The following is a 17,184-nucleotide window of genomic DNA, read 5'->3' as shown; positions in this document are numbered from 1 at the left end:
TTTATATCCTGATCTCTTATTATGTCAGCGGCCTCTGCTGGACACGTGTGGAATTCTTTCCTTTTTTTAATTTAAGCTGCCCCCTAGTGGCTGGAGTGAGCAAATCCATAACTCTGCACAGGAACGGGCTAGAGACTTACTTTTTTTTTGACATGCTCGGGAATTCATGCTCCTCAAAGGGACACATTAAAGGACTATACAGAGTTTAAAAATGTTAAAATTGAGTCCGCAAGTTTGCCATTTTACACTCACTACTGCCACCTCAGGTCATACGTGTAACTGCAGCTTCTATATTAAGCTCGTGAATGACGGCACTGCGGACCCGAATCAACACCTTTTTGAGTGACAGTGCAGGATTTTAGAGGCAGTTGTGGTGAACAGGTCTGGGCTCATTCTACACCTTAGGACATTGTTGGAACATGTAGGGGGAGGAAAATACACAAGTTTGAAGTACATCTAAGATGGTTGAGCAGGACTTTTTGTTGTTATTTTCTTTATTTGACATTGAATTATCCTATTGGGTTTTTCCAGTAAGGGTTTGAGCGTGGCACCACTTTGATTCTGTGCTTTGCATGTTGTAGAACTGACAATAAAGGAGTTCATGGGGCGAATCGTGATCTGATCCCTTTTTGGGGATATCGTCATATTGTGTTTCAGTGTTTTATTTAAGTTTAAAAGGGTTTGTGCTCAGATACAGACACTTTTCTCCTCTCACTGCTCCTGATGCTCGGCCTCATCAAGCTCATCAAAAGGCATAAGATATGAAGTCATCGCCCACCCCAACTATAACGCCTCAGAGAACCTGAACTAAACTGAATGATTCTTAATGTTTTCCTTTTCTCTCTTTGACAGGATGCACTTTAGGAAGTAGCTGAGTCTCGCAAACCCAGAAGTTGAGGATGTCCCGGGACTGTGGCTCCAAGTAAACTTCTTTTGTTCATTAATTGGACATTTTACCTCTTTCCTTATCCCCTCTTTTGGGCTTCCTACACACCGACTCTTTTCAACACTTCATCCTAAACTGAGAACATTCCTCATGGCGAATATCTGCCCGTACGGCCGCTTCACCCACGCCGTCGTCCGCGGTATCCCAGAATCCTTCGGGAAAGCCAAGGATTCTGGAGACGGCGAGAAAACCAACGGCGAGGTCACGGTGGACCTGGCCAAGGCGCAGCGTCAGTTCGGCTGCTTGACCGGAGCGCTGCGGCAGAAGGCGGGTCTGCAGCTGATCGAGATCCCGCCCGATCCGGACTTGCCCGAGAGCTGGCGGGTGGAGGACGTGGTGGTGATTCAGGGAGACACCGCGCTCATCACGAGACCCTACAAGCAGCAGAGGCGCAGCGAGGTCAGTGCGAGATAATCCCCCAACATAATGCACTTAATCTGTCTGGAGCAGAGGGTGGGCTGCTGCGGAGGCCACTGCGGGTATTGTTCATCGCCCAAGCTGGTCAGGAAACGTAGATTTAATAGATCTTCTGACGTTTTTTTAATTCAAACATCGGAGTCACTCTTGGGGGTGATCTCAGGGCCCTGGGCGGCTGCATAGTCTTATAGGTGGGTGGTCGGTCCTGACAGGTCATTATCCAGAAACAATATGGGCCCGATCTTGTGTTTCAAAATGCAGACTGTTTTCTGCTAAGTAGGAGCGCACTTAGGGATCTTGCAGCCCCTAGACTTAGCACATTTAAGTGGGAAGGACGTGGGCTGGAGACACGCTTTTTCCTCCAATCAGACTCTGCGGCCGGGAAGGGGAAGGAGAGAGGGGTTGTGGGCAGGGGTGGCGCCAGGGGGGGGCTAGGGGGTGCTTGAGCACCCTCTGGGATTGCCAAAGCCCCCCCTAAGATTTTGGCCACTAAATCAAAGGAGCACTAGTTATCTCTAGAAACAATCCTCGTTTAACATTAAAAGGAGTGAGTAGGACAGGTTTAATTCCAACTAAAGGATGGGGCTTTGAACATCTATGAATCAATCAACGTTTATTGTCATCGAAAGTCAACATGTGAATTTGTTTTGTTTCGCGTTCACGGCCAAGCGAGGGCCGAGCCAGCAGGACACAAACATTGTTTAGCTCACGATGGGGTTAATAAAGTTTTTAGTTTGACCTGTGAGAGCCTATCATGCTTAAAGGGACTATACAGAGTTTAAAAATGTTAAAATTATGTATTATCCTCCCTCTACATGTTCCAGCCATGTCCTAATGTGTAGAATGAGCCCAGACCTGTTCACCACAACTGCCTCTAAAATCCTGCATTGTCAAAAGGTTACCTGCACAAGTTTAATATAGAACATGCAGTTACGCATAAGACCTGAGGTGGCAGTAGTGAGCATGAAATGATTAACTTGCATCCAGTCTCTTTAAAGAAGGACACAAGGCAGCGCGATGTAAACGTGGAAATGAATGTCAGCGGTGCTCCCATCAGAGCAGTCACCTACTCTTGTGACGCCCTCTCGCAAGTGGCGAAGGTGCAGAGCAAATGGCTCCGCCCTTCACCTGTCACCTGGGAAACCCGCCTTACAGTTGAGCCTGGACTTAGTGAATGTAAAAACAAAACAGTCGTTCACCATCTTCTGGGAAAAGCGTAGCAGACAAATCTTATTCTCCAGTGAACGAACATTAGTCAGAACAATAGTAGTGGCAGAAAGCTTGTGTGGCTTAGCTGTGAGTCGTGCCCGGATACCTCTTTTTTGTGTCCTGTAACGCCTCTTATGACCTGCAGCACAGTGGAAGCAAAAATAATGACATTACAATAAAGTTAATTTGTAAAAAAAAAGAAAAAACGGTAGTATTAAACTCACTGAGCTGCAGTTCAAGCTAAAATTGTTCAGTTTTTGCTCAAAAGTTTCCCGTTGTGCCCAATTTGCTTTTGAATCTAGACGTTTCCCCTCATTCCTCTGTTTATGTTGAATGTCCAGTCTGAACAACGATTACATATTTTTTCAATCGTGTGAAATTGCAATGTTTCTTCACTAGATTCGGAAACGGTGACAACTTTAAATGAGCCGTGAAATTGTCTATTTGTTCAAAATTACGCACACACTTCACAGACAAAAGAGAGGACACGGGGCGGAAGTGAGTTCTGGATCACCCGGTCACATGAGGTGCTTTGTGCTGGTCCCAAGCCTCAAAAACTAAGAAATCAATATATGAATCTCTTAAAAAATGCTAAAACAAAAGTGACTGATCCCAAACATGGATAGAAATACTCGTATCGACCTAATGTGTTGCAGTTTCATGTCAGTATTAGGTCATGGAAACAGTGATGCGTTTTTGCCGCGGCTCTGATCAGTGTCTGGACTCTCTTGTGTATTTTGATTATTTTCATTTGCAGACTTTCCTAAACTCCGTTGTCGAGGAAAATGGGGCAACATCAACTCAATGTCTTACAAATGTGTGAATGTGTCTGTGTACTCCATATTTAATCGGCTTTTAATCATGCAAATATGTGAATGTGTCCCGTCGCAGGCAGAGGCGGTGCGCAGGGTGCTGTCCGAGCTGCACCTCACCGTGGTGGAGATGGGGGAGGAGGAGGGGGGCTCTGGAGGGGCCACTCTGGAGGGCAGCGACGTCCTGTTCACCGGGAGGGAGTTCTTCGTGGGAGTGTCGTCCCACACGAACCGCAGAGGGGCCGAGGTGCTCGCCGATACCTTCAGGGTAAGAGGCGCCGCCCTGAACGCCCACCAGTTCAGTTTTTTTATCACAAAGATGGGATGAGTTTATCAGTGCGTTTCACAAATGTCTCGGTTCACAATAGGGCCGGGCGATATGGCCAAAAAATAAAGTCTCCTGATCTTTCATATGAGGAAAACTGCTCAGAGTCCCGCTCATTAATATTTCATAAAGCAGCTGCAATTAGGCCCATTAAGATCAGAATCAGAATCAGAATAGTTTTTATTGCCATTGTTTGTAAACAGGTTCACAAACTAGGATTTTTTCTTGGTGAGACGTGCAACATTAAACATAAAAAACATATAACACAGAGTTTAGATAAAAATAAGCTATAAACTTTAAACTATAAGGCTTTAGGGGCATGCATAAGAATATTAAATTAACTAAGATAAAAATAAGAGGTAAAATATGGTAGACGACAATTGACATAGAGCAACAGGATTGGATTTACATGTGGTGCATAAAGTGATACAGTGATAAGTGGTGCAGTGGATCTAAGTGCGGACATACCACATAGTGCAATAACATAACCCTTTATTTAAAACATTTTATTTCTGTTTTAGATATTCCTTGTCTGCTCTCAAAATTAAAACCTCTTAATAAATAGAGTTTTCAAAAGTGTTTTAGTTTTGTCGTCTTCATGCCTCTGCTGTGATTGACGACCGTCTCCATGGAGACTCATGGGAAAGGGGTGGAGTTAAATGGTCCGCTCAGAGCAGAGTGAGAGAAAGGCACAGGAGCAGAAACTCCACCGCGTCCTCTTAAAACACAACACTGGATCTTTGTGAAGCAGCAGATCGTCAGAAAGTCTCTGGAGTCATTTCTCTACGGAGCGTTGGCCGCACGTTAGAGGGACATGGATCGGTGGACTCGGTTTTACGATTTAGCCATTTTCCAAATCGTCTGTTTTTAAAAGCATGAATTAATTGAATTGATTCGATTTATCGCCCAGCCCTAGTTTACAATAAACAAAAATCAGGTATAGTGGTGGTACATACAGGGTTTCTGTGCAGCATTTAAAGTCATTAAATGAATTATGCCAAAATCCAAGGCTAGAAAGCATTAAAGTGGATTCAAATCAAAGTTTTGTTGGAAAATTCTGATATTGCTCAACAATTTTTACTGTATAAGTTCATTAAAAATACCAAATACATTCAGCTGCAGTTTTGGCTGAAATTGACCACATTTCTGTGTTTCCCGTTTTGTCTAATTCTCTTTCCTGTTTGATGAAACGTTTGCAAATCCCAATACATTTTTTGTTTGTTTTTTATCTCCATTTGTGGCATTAGAATATAGTATTTGGGCATTAAAAAAATCATTAATTTGGCTTGCTTCTGCCTGTATAAACCCTGTATATACAAAACCATAAAATATTCCAAGCCAGTGATGAAAACCACGGGGAAAATGGCGAGTCCTGCGTTTGAAATACCTTTAGCTTAGAGGCTAAAACAGCTGAACGCAGAAGTCTCTCCCAGTGAGGCATAACGTGTCGGTCTGTTGTCAGTGATTATCAAACAGCTGCATGTTTCTGCCACGTACTGTTTATTCATTTATCTGTTTCAATAGGACACGGCTGACTCTCCAAGGCAAATATTGAAATGGAACCACAATCTGATTTCTCTTTTATAAACACACTCGGCTTGATGTTTATTTACCTTTTCTTATGTTATTCTTAATTTACAGATATTCTTTACCCGACACTGGGACGGAGGACGTTTTCCAAATACATTTATTGCACCGAGCCCATTGCTATTTTGAAAAGTGCACAGTCATTTAGGGAAAAAAACAAACCCCATTGAAAACTTGTCTATTCTCCCCGTTCCTGTCAGCTGCTGATGCTTCTGTCCATTTGTTTCTCCTGTCGATTCCTGAATCAGATTTGTGCCTTGTTTACAGTCCCAAAGAAGCCGAACAAAAGAGCTTACCTCCAGAGATCAATAGTTTTAAGCAAATGCAGTAAATTGCTTCGGGACTTCTCTGGGCTGCCAGTGGGAGCAGGTGGCACATTTACTGCAGGGCATTAAGGGAATACGTAGCATTCACATGACATCATTGCATTGTTAGTTGCTCTGGAAGATTAACATTGAGGCGGAGAACGGGTCCATGTTAACTCTTTCCATGCAGAGTCAAAAAGCTGATGTTCAGACCTGTTTCATGGTTAAAGGGATATTTCAGGATTTTTGACATAGGGCCTCATTTCCTAGTTATCCAGAGTGTTGCTGATTTATGGAGACATTTTTTTCTTAAATTCATGCAGTTCTTTTATTTGAAGAGCTGAGTAGCGCTAGGCTAATGCAAGGCTAGCGCATTTCTATGGTATCAGCTAGCCTGCATTAAAAACAGTTTGACCCGCTCCACAGTGCACCTGAGGCAAATCACTTATAACACCAGACTAACCATATAAATGTCTGTGTCGATAGAATAATGTTTGGAACATAACTGACCTTGTATCACATGATTACCACATTTTGAGGGACTATTTTCTAAAGTGTTAAAAGTTGAATTGTGCCAAAATCTAGGCCTTAAAGGGACTATACAGAGTTAAAATTAAATTCATTTAAAACCAAGTATTTTCCTCCCCCTACATCAAACTTTTTTCCTGTGGGGCCGCATACTGAAGCGTACACAGGGTGAAGGGCCATAGATCGGTGGTTAGAGCCGCAAAACCTTTGACTAGCAGAGGTTTAAATTGCGCCCCACACCTTTATTTCTGCTCAAAACCTTCATGCCAGCTCTGTCTCACAGGAAAAGGTTTGTTGTTAGGTTAGAATTGTGTGGAATTATTACATTTCAAATAAAAAGGACGATCTCTGATGATGCGTCCCGATTCAGCAAAAAGGCAGAGGGCCACCAAAAATTGGTCTGAGGGCTGCATTTGGCCCCCGGGCTGCACTTTGGACACCCCTGCCTTACATGTTCCAGCCATGTCCTAATGTGTAGAATGAGCCCAGACTTATTCACCACGACTGCCTCTAAAATCCTGCACTGTCACTCAAAAAGTTGTTACTTCAGGCCCAAAGTGCCGTTGAGCTTAAAATAGAAGCTGCAGTTACGCCTAAGACCTGCGGTGGCAGTAGTGAGTATAAAATGACCAACTTGCATCTAGTCCCTTTAAGCGTAATTAAAAAGTATTCCTTTGGCATTAAATCCAAATTTCTTGGAAAATAATGATATTGCTGGACATTTTTTACTGTAAGTTCGAAAATACCCCAAAAAACATATTCAGGTGGAGTTTGAATTTATACTTTTTATTTGTTTCCCATTTTGTCCAATTCTCTTTCCTCTGTTTGATGAAATGTTTGCAAAGTGCAGTTATCGTCTTCTTTGCTGATGTTGAGGCACATACAGGCTGTGATAATGGACAGTTGTGTTCGGGGACCACCTTGACTGCGCTCACTCACAGAGATTGATTCGGTGGTCTCCCCAAGGCGTCGTTCAGACACTGAACCACTTAGCGGCAGTGATTTAAGTCTTTGTTGTGGGGATTAGAGGCAGTGGGTGGGGCCGTGTTGTCAGACGGGCGTTTTAAGTATTATGTGTCATTATTGGCCTTTTAAATGTCCATGAAGTATTAAAAGTACATCGTGGGAGTAATATGGCTGTGGAAAACCCAAATATATACCGTCTTCCATAAGGTTTGTCATAAGGTTTGTTATAATACGCATTGTCTCCTGTGCAGGACTTTGCCGTGTCCACTGTCCCGGTGTGTGGAGGAGCGCGGCTCAAAAACATCTGTTCAATGGGAGGTCCCGACACCATCGTCTTCAGCAACACCGACGGCGCCAAGAAGACGCTCCGGGTGATTTTTCTGTTTGGTTTGGAGCATTCAGCACAAATGAAATGTTCCCAGAGTGTTACAAGCTCAGGCTTTATTTCAAAGCTTTGAGACACATGGAGGTAACTTAAAGGCAATGTTTGCAGGATGTGCAATGCAAATCTAGAAATTGTCTAGTTTTCTTGAAATAAGTAGTTAAGGCTGCCCGAGCACTAGACTTGATTGGGAAGAGATGCTGGGATGGTTGAAGGAAAGTCCTGTTAAAGCTGTACTAAGTAACGTGTTTACCTTAATAAATCCTGTGGGGATAGTACAAGTGTTAATGGGATGATTGGAGGGTCCTTCATCTCCCCCTGGTGTCTCTGGACAGAAAACCATGTTTGCAACTTGACTGCCACCGGTCCGGAGAAAGCAATACACACTAATGTAATCACGCAGAAGAAGCTAACATGCTAACGGGCAAAGCTAACTGCGGGCTAGCGTCACTTTAAACAGTATTTACAGCCAAGTTTGAGTGAAAAAAAATATTTCCATTGTATAATTGGTTGCACAGTAACCCTCTCTCCCTTCGCCTTTCCTGTCAGCGTCGTATTTACTCTCCAAGACAATTAATAAGTAAAAAAATCGTAACTTGCTACTACACCTGCAGTTGCGCTTATGGCCTCTAGGGGGAAGAGTTACTTAGTACTGCATTAATTTAAAGGGATTTTTCATGATTTTTGACATAGGGCCTCATTTCCTAGTTATCCAGAGTGTTTTTGATTTCTGGAGATATTTTTTTTGTCATTCATGCAGTTGTTATATAGTTGTTACGCATTATTATGGTATCAGCTAGCCTGCATTAAAAACAGTCTGACCTCCACAGAGCACCTGAGGCAAATCACTTATAACGCCAGACAGAGGGACTATTTTCTAGCAGTTCACTCCGCCGCTGCGTAGCTTATACAACCACGAGCTGATGCTGCTCAAATATAAGTTCTTTTAAATGCAAAATGGTTAAAATTATTCTATGGAAATGCACTAGCCTAGCGCCACGAAACTCTTCAAATATAAGAACTGTATGAATTACAAAAAAAATATCTCCAGAAATCAGCAACACTCTGGATTACAAGGAAATGAGGCCCTATGTCAAAAATCCTGAAATATCCCTTTAACCGTGAGTGCAGGGCTCATTCTGTTTTCTGCAAAATTGCCCCTTTAAAAAAGTTATATTGTGGGAAGCACAAAAGTCAACTTTCCTTTGAAATTAATATTGAAATCCTACTCCTACTTTCATTTTCTTTTTTAATCTGAAATAATTCCAAGTACCCCGTGCTAAATGCTCAAGTGCCCCCAGGTCCCCGTACCCCTGGTTGGGAAACACTGTGATAGAGGGTGACATGATGAATAAATCAGTATTGTAGAAACATTTGATTTTACAACATTATTATCTATTTTGTCCATCCAGTAACCAGGTATCTGCCTCGGATTTTTCTCTTTTTTGTGCCTACATTATATCTACGGGTCAAATATAGGAAATATTTACAAATAGTCTATCAAACCCTTATTGATCAGACTCTTACATTTGTCAATCATCACCTCCTTATGGTTTTCTCCGTCTGTAATAGTTCCTCCTCTGTGTGCAGATGTTTTAAAGCTGTTTTTTCCTCCGTGTTTGTTGTGCAGATGATGGAGCAGCTGACAGACCACCATTACGAGATCCTGACCGTCCCAGAGGAAACCGCTGCCAACTGCATCTTCATCAAAGGAGCCTCGAACAGAGACTTCCTTCTGCACCGCCCGACAGAGGAGGCGCCAGAGAGCGCGGCGGTGAGTTTGTGTCGTCCTGTTACTTCCTGACACAACTACAGAGGGGTCAAGTCAAGGGTTTAATTAAGACGCCCCCTATTTGGGTGTTACATGTATCACTTTGCAATCTTAAAATATCAGGGTGGCACAACCATAAGAACAGGGCTGCTATTTTGAAATAAAGAATAGTAACAGCCAACAGGATATAGTAACAGCAAACAGAAGAACACATTGTCTATGAGTGAAAAGGCTGGAAAATCTCTTTCAAGAATTGAGGAAAAAAAATTCCGACTCATAGGTAAAATGTCACACTTTTGGTGTCAGGTGGTGCAACCAATGAAAATATTGGAAAATATTATTTTATTATAAAAGTCTTTATTTTGTTTTAAAAGTAAATGTTTACCCATGCTTACAAATGCTAGACCTAATGTAAAAGTCCACATAAAGGCCAATTTAATTTTAAATTAGTTGCTAATGTCAAGTGGTGCAACTGCAAAATATGTGAAATTTCCTAAAAATTGTAGAGATGCACTGATCCAATACTGGTATAAGTATCAGAGTCAATACTAGAAAAAAAAAATCAGATATCTGGATGAAAAAAAAAATGGATGAACCGGTAACTGTTTTGGGCTGACACCAAGTACTCCGTCCAGGGTCCTCTGGTTTTACTGCTGATTACAGCATCAGTCAGTTACAAATTACTCAGAGGAGAAAGGCTGTCTAAGATATACTTGGCAAAGATTTTACTTTGTACACATTTTTGTAAAGTATTACATTTTAGAACAAACTCGGTTGCGCCACCTGACACTTCGTTATACATAGAAGCTTCAAATACATTAAAAAATACTTTTAAATGTTATTTAACAAACATGACTTGTTTAAACACATAATTATCGAAAATATGCCTGCCATCAGTTTTGAAAATATGTTTTTGACCCCTTATACGTCATTGACCCATTTCAAAAATCTGAAAGCTAAAGGAAAGTTGTATGTTTGATGGGTTAACACTTCGTTGGAAATCATTAAAATTGGTTTGAAAAATGTTAACTAGGTTTCATTATTAAATCTTAATAATGCATTGGTTTTATACAGCGCTTTTCTGGACACTCAAAGTCTCTTATGAAAATCCTGTTTAAATCTTAGTGTTTCCGCTCCTGTCCTCAGGCCTTCCAGAAGCTGCCGGACTACACTCTGCTGCCCACGGCCTGCAGCGAAGCCTCAAAGCTGGGAGCGTCGCTGTCCTCGCTCTGCCTCCTCATCAACAGAAAACTCTCGTACTTCTGAGAAAAAGGATCAAGTCCAAGCCTGGAAACGCCACTCTGTCCTATTTATTACTGGAAGGAAACTTTGACTGTGGTACTGGAGAAGTCCAAACATCTGCAGACTGGTTCATGCCCGAGGGAAAAACTCACTGCTTTTGACCATTTGCCATTTTCAACAAAACCACTAGTTTCACTCAGTGTCTCCACTTTGTAAAAACAAAAACGTCAATCAGATTTCTAGTCAATCGTCAACTGTGTGTGATTTAATTTCTTATCTTCTATGCAAACAGCTCACTATTGTTTTAGCTTTTCTATGAATTTGTAGACACTAAATGTATGTACCAAAGCTACGTGTTCTGACAATAAACACTTTTATAAAAGGTGCTAAAGATGAGTGATGGCTTTCGTAAACAACCAGGCCTATGGCTAATATTAAGCCCTTTGAACTGGATTTTTTTTTTTTTTTTATTCGAGCACAACAAAATATCAGGACGATAAAGCTAAAATGTAACCAAATTAAGTTGGTTCAACCAAATTAGTTTTGTCTTTTAGTTCTGCAAAATCAAGACATTTGCAGGTCTGACATTGAGCACAAAGCATTGGTGCTGCGACGATCCGATACATATCACGATACCCAGAGCCGATCCGATACGCATTGCGATACATAAGTAATTATAACCAGTGATGTTTTCCTTAAGATGTGTAAAAGTCATGTGTCCAAAGTAGGGCTGAACGATATGGACAAAATTTCATATCTCTATATTCATGCCAGATATCTCTATCGATATAACTATGGATTAGGTGAAAACCAAGCATTTTTCAGAAAAATAAAAAGAGTGCAGTTTTATTGCTGAATATCTAAATCGTTTATATCTTGCTTTTCCATTGTAATGTTTTCAGCGTTCTCTCAATATCGATCCGATATATCTTTCAGCCTTAGTCCAAAGGTTATAAACCAAATGCCATTTGACATTTACTGAAGTGATTAGATCAGTGCATTACCACAAAAAACAAGTGCTGTAAAAAGTAAAGGATTTAAAAAAAAAAATGTCTCAAGTATTGAGATACTTGATATTGATACTTGTTATTGTAGAAAAGATCCAAGTCCGATCCGATATTTTGTCCCAGCCCTACAAAGCGTGACATTTCATGAACTGCAGGCTCGTTTTATAGCATTTCTATGAAAGTGACCCTGCAAATTGTGAAACATGTCCATAAACTCGTCCCTATGAAGATTTGGGACGCTACAAATATGTTAAAGTTGAGTTTGTACAACAGCAAACATTTTAATTGTGACAATTGCTTTCATTGTAATAGGCACATTGCCTTGTGTACGAAATGTGCAGTATAAAGTTGCCTTGCCTAATAAACAAGGTATAGGGCCTTTAATATGCAGTGGACGACCTCAGTGATATTGTATAAATTTGTGCAGCCTTTGGCCACTCATAGGTGATTTTAAACAGATCAAACTATACTTTCTTCCCCCACATCTTATCCAGAGTAAAGAAAAAGATCTACTCCTAATATCACAGCTAGAACAGATCCATAAAAGACAAAATCCAAATAGAAACTTCTTCCAACTTTATTAGTTTTGACATTTTAACGATTGGACTTGGCGACTCTCTCCAACTCGTCTTTCTTCTTGATGGCGTAGGAGTTAGATGAACCCTGAAAGAGAAAGGAATATATATTATTGAGTTGAAATATTGACAAATTCCTCAAAGATTTAATTAGAGCTCCATTATATGAACATGAATAGAGCCCAATGCATTTGATAAACAGCTCCTTTTATACGTCCACCCCTTGCATTCCTTGTTGACCCAGTTTTGACGTGGTGCTTTGAAAATAACATTTTCTACCCGGGATAACAGAGATAATGGCTGCCACTGCCTCTCCTCCTCCAGATATAATTTCATCTCCAGCACTAACGCGACTTTAAGTGAATTAACGGTTACCTTAGCTGCATTGATCAGCTCGTCGGCCAAGCACTCGGCGATGGTCTTGATGTTCCTGAACGCGGCTTCTCTCGCGCCGGTGCAGAGCAGCCAGATGGCCTGAAAACAAAAACAACCCAAGACATTTACATCGGCTTTGAGGAATCATCGCACCAAAACAAAAGGGAACGTAAAGAGGATGTCTCTGTGTTTGTGATTGACTGGGCCACTGAGACTACAGCCAATGAATATACAAAGATTTTGCTTTACGAGAGCTCTAGCACACCAGGACAACGGGGAGCATCAGGGCGTGACTCTAGCCTCGAATTTACACGTCAAATGCAGAAGAAAATTGTAAAAACACAAGGTATAACATGGACTGGGTTAAGTGATATATACGTTTTAGTCTGCAGTGACTCTAGCCTCCACTTACAGATTATCAAACTCTTTAAAAGGGGCTAGATGCAAGCTTGCCATTCTCACTACTGCCACCTTAGGTCATATGTGGAACTGCACCTTCTATATTAAGCTCTTGTATGACAGCGAATTAACACCTTTGAGGATTATAGAAGCAGTTGTGAACAGGTCTGAGCTCATTCTACACATTAGGACATGGCTGGAACATGTAGGGGGAGGAAAATACATTTAAACATTTTTAAACTCTGTACAGTCCTTTTAATTATCTCAGCATTAAAGTTTCCTACAATGTCACCAAATATTAAGCCACATGCCAAATGGAAAGGAAGGTCAAGCAGTAGCAAATTACAATGTTCTCTCCTTATATAGCTTTCTGTAAAGTTGTCTTGCATCTAACCCTCATTTATCGCCATCTAGTGGTTCAAACCAACAACAGCATAAGCATTTTTACAATCTTGCTCTGTTGTATTGTGGTTTTCCATCCAGTACAGAGGATCCAAAATCCAGTGATTCTACTGTGACTGGTCGTACCTGGTTGACCCTGCGCAGTGGAGACACGTCCACGGCCTGCCTCCTGACTGTTCCGGCGCGTCCGATACGAGTGGAGTCCTCACGGGGTCCGCTGTTGATGATGGCGTTCACCAAAACCTGCAGGGGGTTCTGGGGGACACAGAGGAAGACGTTTCTCAGAGAAGCACATTTATAAAACAAGTAGGTGACATACTAATATATTAAAAGAGTGTCTCTGTGTTTGTGATTGACTGGGCCACTGAGACTACAGCCAATGAATATACAAAGATTTCGCTTTACGAGAGCTCTAGCACACCAGGACAACGGGGAGCATCAGGGCGTGACTCTAGCCTCGAATTTACACGTCAAATATAGTAGAAAATGGTAAAAACACAAGATATAACAAGGACTGGGTTAAATGATGAACGTTTTAGGCTTCAAACGCTCAACTTCCTTTCTAGCTCGTTTCCTTTGAGCTTTGTTTGGACGTCTTTATTAAACCTACAGAGCATTAATCTACAGACACATGTTCACCTATTCCCCGTCTGTCACTCTGGTTTCTCGTACCTCTCCCGTGAGCAGGTGGATGATCTCGAAAGCGTGTTTGACGATGCGCACGGTCATCAGCTTCTTGCCGTTGTTGCGTCCGTGCATCATCATGGAGTTGGTCAGACGCTCCACGATGGGGCACTGGGCCTTACGGAAACGCTTGGCGGCGTAACGGCCTCCAGAGTGTGGCAGGTACTTGGCGTACTTCTCTTTCACGGCAATGTAATCCTATGGGAGAAGGGAATAAAGTGAGCCGTGCAGAGAAAGGCCTTTTGGCAACACAACATTACTTTATCAACAAGTAGTTAGTGCTAGGTGGGGCTGGGTACTGCTATATTATTTTCCAATACCGGTACTTTCGATACTTATAGCAAAATATTTGTCATATAGAACCACAAAACTCTGGTGGTGCAGTTGGTAGAGCGGGTTGTCTCGTGATCGGAAGATCGGAAGGCAAGACACTTCACCCTACTTGCCTCCATTGGTGTATGAAGGAGAGTGTGAATGGGTGACTAGTTCCTTGCTGTAAAGCTTTGGGGTCTGACAAAGGTAGAAGTTGAATTTACAAAACCGATTGTTCATTCCATTTCCTGAAAAAGAAAACCTAGTTCTGCGGACTTTTCTTTTTCGGCTTTATAGTCTACTTTGGTCCTGCACACTATTTAGATTGGATGTGCGTGTTTTCCCTTTTTAACGTTATTCCATTTCCTTCCATTTAATTTCTTTTGCATTTGCTTTAATTGTTTGAGGTGAAACAAAAAAACTTCCTTTAACGACAAAGGGGCAGAAAACATTTCCCCCAATGTTTTTTTTCTCCCAAATTTCTCTCAATTTTTCCAAGTTCTGTGTTTTCTTCATTTTTTTCAATTTCACCCCAAATGTTACTTGTTCTTTCTCCAATTTTTTATACATTTTCTTCCACTTTTCTTTCCCTCCCCTTTTCCCCAATTTCTTTTTTTATTTCAAGAAATAAAAAAGTGACAACTTCTTTATTTCTTTTAAATTTTGATGAACAGCATCAAAACTTGAATATATAACGATACATTTCCAGTACCTGTTTAATACTTACATTTTTTCAATACCTGTTTTTCCCCCTGATACCAAACTGGTCTTCTTTAACAGTACCCAGCCCTAGTACCAGGCAGTATTGGTCTGGTTCAAAGTCAAATGAAAAACAAAAGGCCTCCTCTAAACTTCTATCACAATCCTAGTTTCCTTTGTCTACAAACATCCACTTGGTAACGCGTAAGAATTGTGTCTGAGCTGGTGATTGACTGGGCCACATAGAGACTACAGCCAATGAATAAGCAAAGACTTTCCTTTTCGAGAGCTCTAGCACACCAGGACAACAGTGCAGTGACCAGATGTGACTCTAGCCTCGGTTATTGGAGCAGTGCCTCCAAACACACTCACACCCGGGATGTGCTTCTTACCTGCAGGGAGATGTCATTGATCTGAACATCGTCTGTGCTCCATTTTCCAAAGAGCTTGATCTCAGGGGTCTCGGCCACAGCTGGCGCAGGCTCCCAGTCAGTCACTGCGAAATCAAAATGTATTACATTACAGCCTCAATATCTACAGAGGAAACTCCAATCAGAGATGAGGTAATGCATTCGTGATGTCATATTTGTAGGTAGTTTAAATGGTTGCCGACTCTGAAGTGTGTTATAATTATTGAAACACTCTTAGATGGGTGAAGTTGTAGTATCACTGTAAAGTAACGCTCATCTGTCTACATTTGCAACCTCATCTAGCATCGATAACACCCTGAGGATGTGGAACAGCTAACCAATATAAAAGTTAGCGTCTATGTCTAGATATATGAGCTAAAAGTGGAATATAACGTGTCAACACGGAGGTAAAGCTGCCTAGATGTGCACTAGGCCTGAGGTAACGCGTTAACGTTAGCTAGCTTTATAACCTTACTCTTATTGTGCCGCTTCACCGCACAATTACTAGATACAAAACTGATCTACAAGACGAGAGAGAAGTCGGATATCTAGTGACTTGCCCCAGTTTAAAAACGTAAAGCATTTGGGCTTAGAAACCTTGGACTACAGCGGCGGCTAAACAACGTGCCGCTTCCACATGTGCTAACGCTTAGCCACATGCTAACGCTCTGCGCCCTGGCGAACGTTCTTGTGACATATCTTCACATTTTAGTCATTATACGGTCTCTAATCATAGACGGTGGGTAACGGAACCAAAACCCACTCCTGATAGGCCTGAATCGAGCACTTTGGAGAGGGATAAAACCTCCAAAACGTGATTTTTGGACTCACTTGTGTCTGCCGTTCTGCACCACACTTTTCAGAGACGGAAAAGGGCCTTCACGGGGCGACGCAGCCTCATATCCGGTTGGAACTGGGGCTGTTTCCGGTGCGTGGAGCATGTTGGGAAATGCAGTGCTTCTTTTTTAAATGTACAAATACATTTCGGCAAATACATAAAAACTTTTAAACCAAGAACATTTTGATCTATATGCTTATTTTGTGTTTAAATTTGTAAATAAGCAACATTATCATTAATTAGAATTTAATTCATATTTGGCTTTACTGTTAACATTATTTGGCCCTTTATTTATCCAGGATAGGCCCACAGATGAACAATCTATTATTTAGGAGAGTCCTGACCCCAGAGGAGATCCTATTGTACATACATTTAGTGGTAGGGGAAACCGGAGTACCCAGACGAAACCTACCCAGACATAGAGTTAACTTCACGCAGACTGGCCCCTCTGGCCCGGGTAGAATTGCCTCAGCTTCCTGAGAAAGCCTTGGTCTGGGATCTTTAAAGGAACAGGCCACCGTTTTTCCATACTAAGATATGTTCTTACCTGAGCTCTGACAAGTTGATATGTACCTGTCTGGTCTTTGTGCCCGTGGAAGAGCTTAGTCGCTTCTAACTTCACCACGTTTGGAGCTATAGGAATATACTGGGAGAGGCCAAATGCTCTTCTTTGGTCTTTGTGTGTGCACTCAGTCACGCAAAACAACCAGACAGGTACACAAACTACACATCAACTCGTCTAAGCTCAGGTACCAACATATCTCAACTATGAAAATATGGTGGCCTGTTCCTTTAACAGGAGGGTCTCGAAAGGATTTGTTTTATTCAACAAAATGAATGATACTTCATTATTGATACATGTTCATGCCATACAAAACAAGCTTTGAAATATAACCTGCAGAAGTGTCGATACACAGAAACCTAGATGGTGATGGTCCATCTCTGTCAGTAAGTTGGCCTTGGCATACTTTTTTTTTTTTAAACCTCTGGCCA

The 17,184-nt window shown here is 41.6% G+C and overlaps 2 protein-coding genes across 2 annotated transcripts; one reads left to right on the top strand and one right to left on the bottom strand.

Annotated features, from left to right (window-relative positions):
• The first annotated feature begins 957 nt into the window (after positions 1–957).
• ddah2 (DDAH family member 2, ADMA-independent) lies at positions 958–10,838 on the top strand. The gene is made up of 5 exons (XM_079571029.1): positions 958–1,345; positions 3,464–3,652; positions 7,347–7,466; positions 9,108–9,251; positions 10,395–10,838. The coding sequence occupies exons 1-5, from the start codon at positions 1,037–1,039 to the stop codon at positions 10,512–10,514; spliced, it is 882 nt and encodes a 293-aa protein (XP_079427155.1). The 5' UTR covers positions 958–1,036; the 3' UTR covers positions 10,515–10,838.
• Positions 10,839–12,058: 1,220 nt separating this feature from the next.
• rps5 (ribosomal protein S5) lies at positions 12,059–16,274 on the bottom strand. Its single transcript, XM_079571142.1, has 6 exons — positions 16,185–16,274; positions 15,336–15,439; positions 13,921–14,130; positions 13,375–13,503; positions 12,448–12,546; positions 12,059–12,160 (listed from the first exon to the last, which is right to left on the bottom strand). Coding segments are annotated over exons 1-6 (612 nt in total). The 5' UTR covers positions 16,186–16,274; the 3' UTR covers positions 12,059–12,091.
• Between the last annotated feature and the right edge of the window lie 910 nt (positions 16,275–17,184).

The sequence above is a fragment of the Gobius niger genome (genome assembly GCF_951799975.1).
Source record: "Gobius niger genome assembly, chromosome: 14".
NCBI lineage: Eukaryota > Metazoa > Chordata > Actinopteri > Gobiiformes > Gobiidae > Gobius > Gobius niger.
The sequence above is the reverse complement of the archived record's forward strand: the minus strand, read 5'-3'. Positions and strand labels throughout refer to the sequence as shown.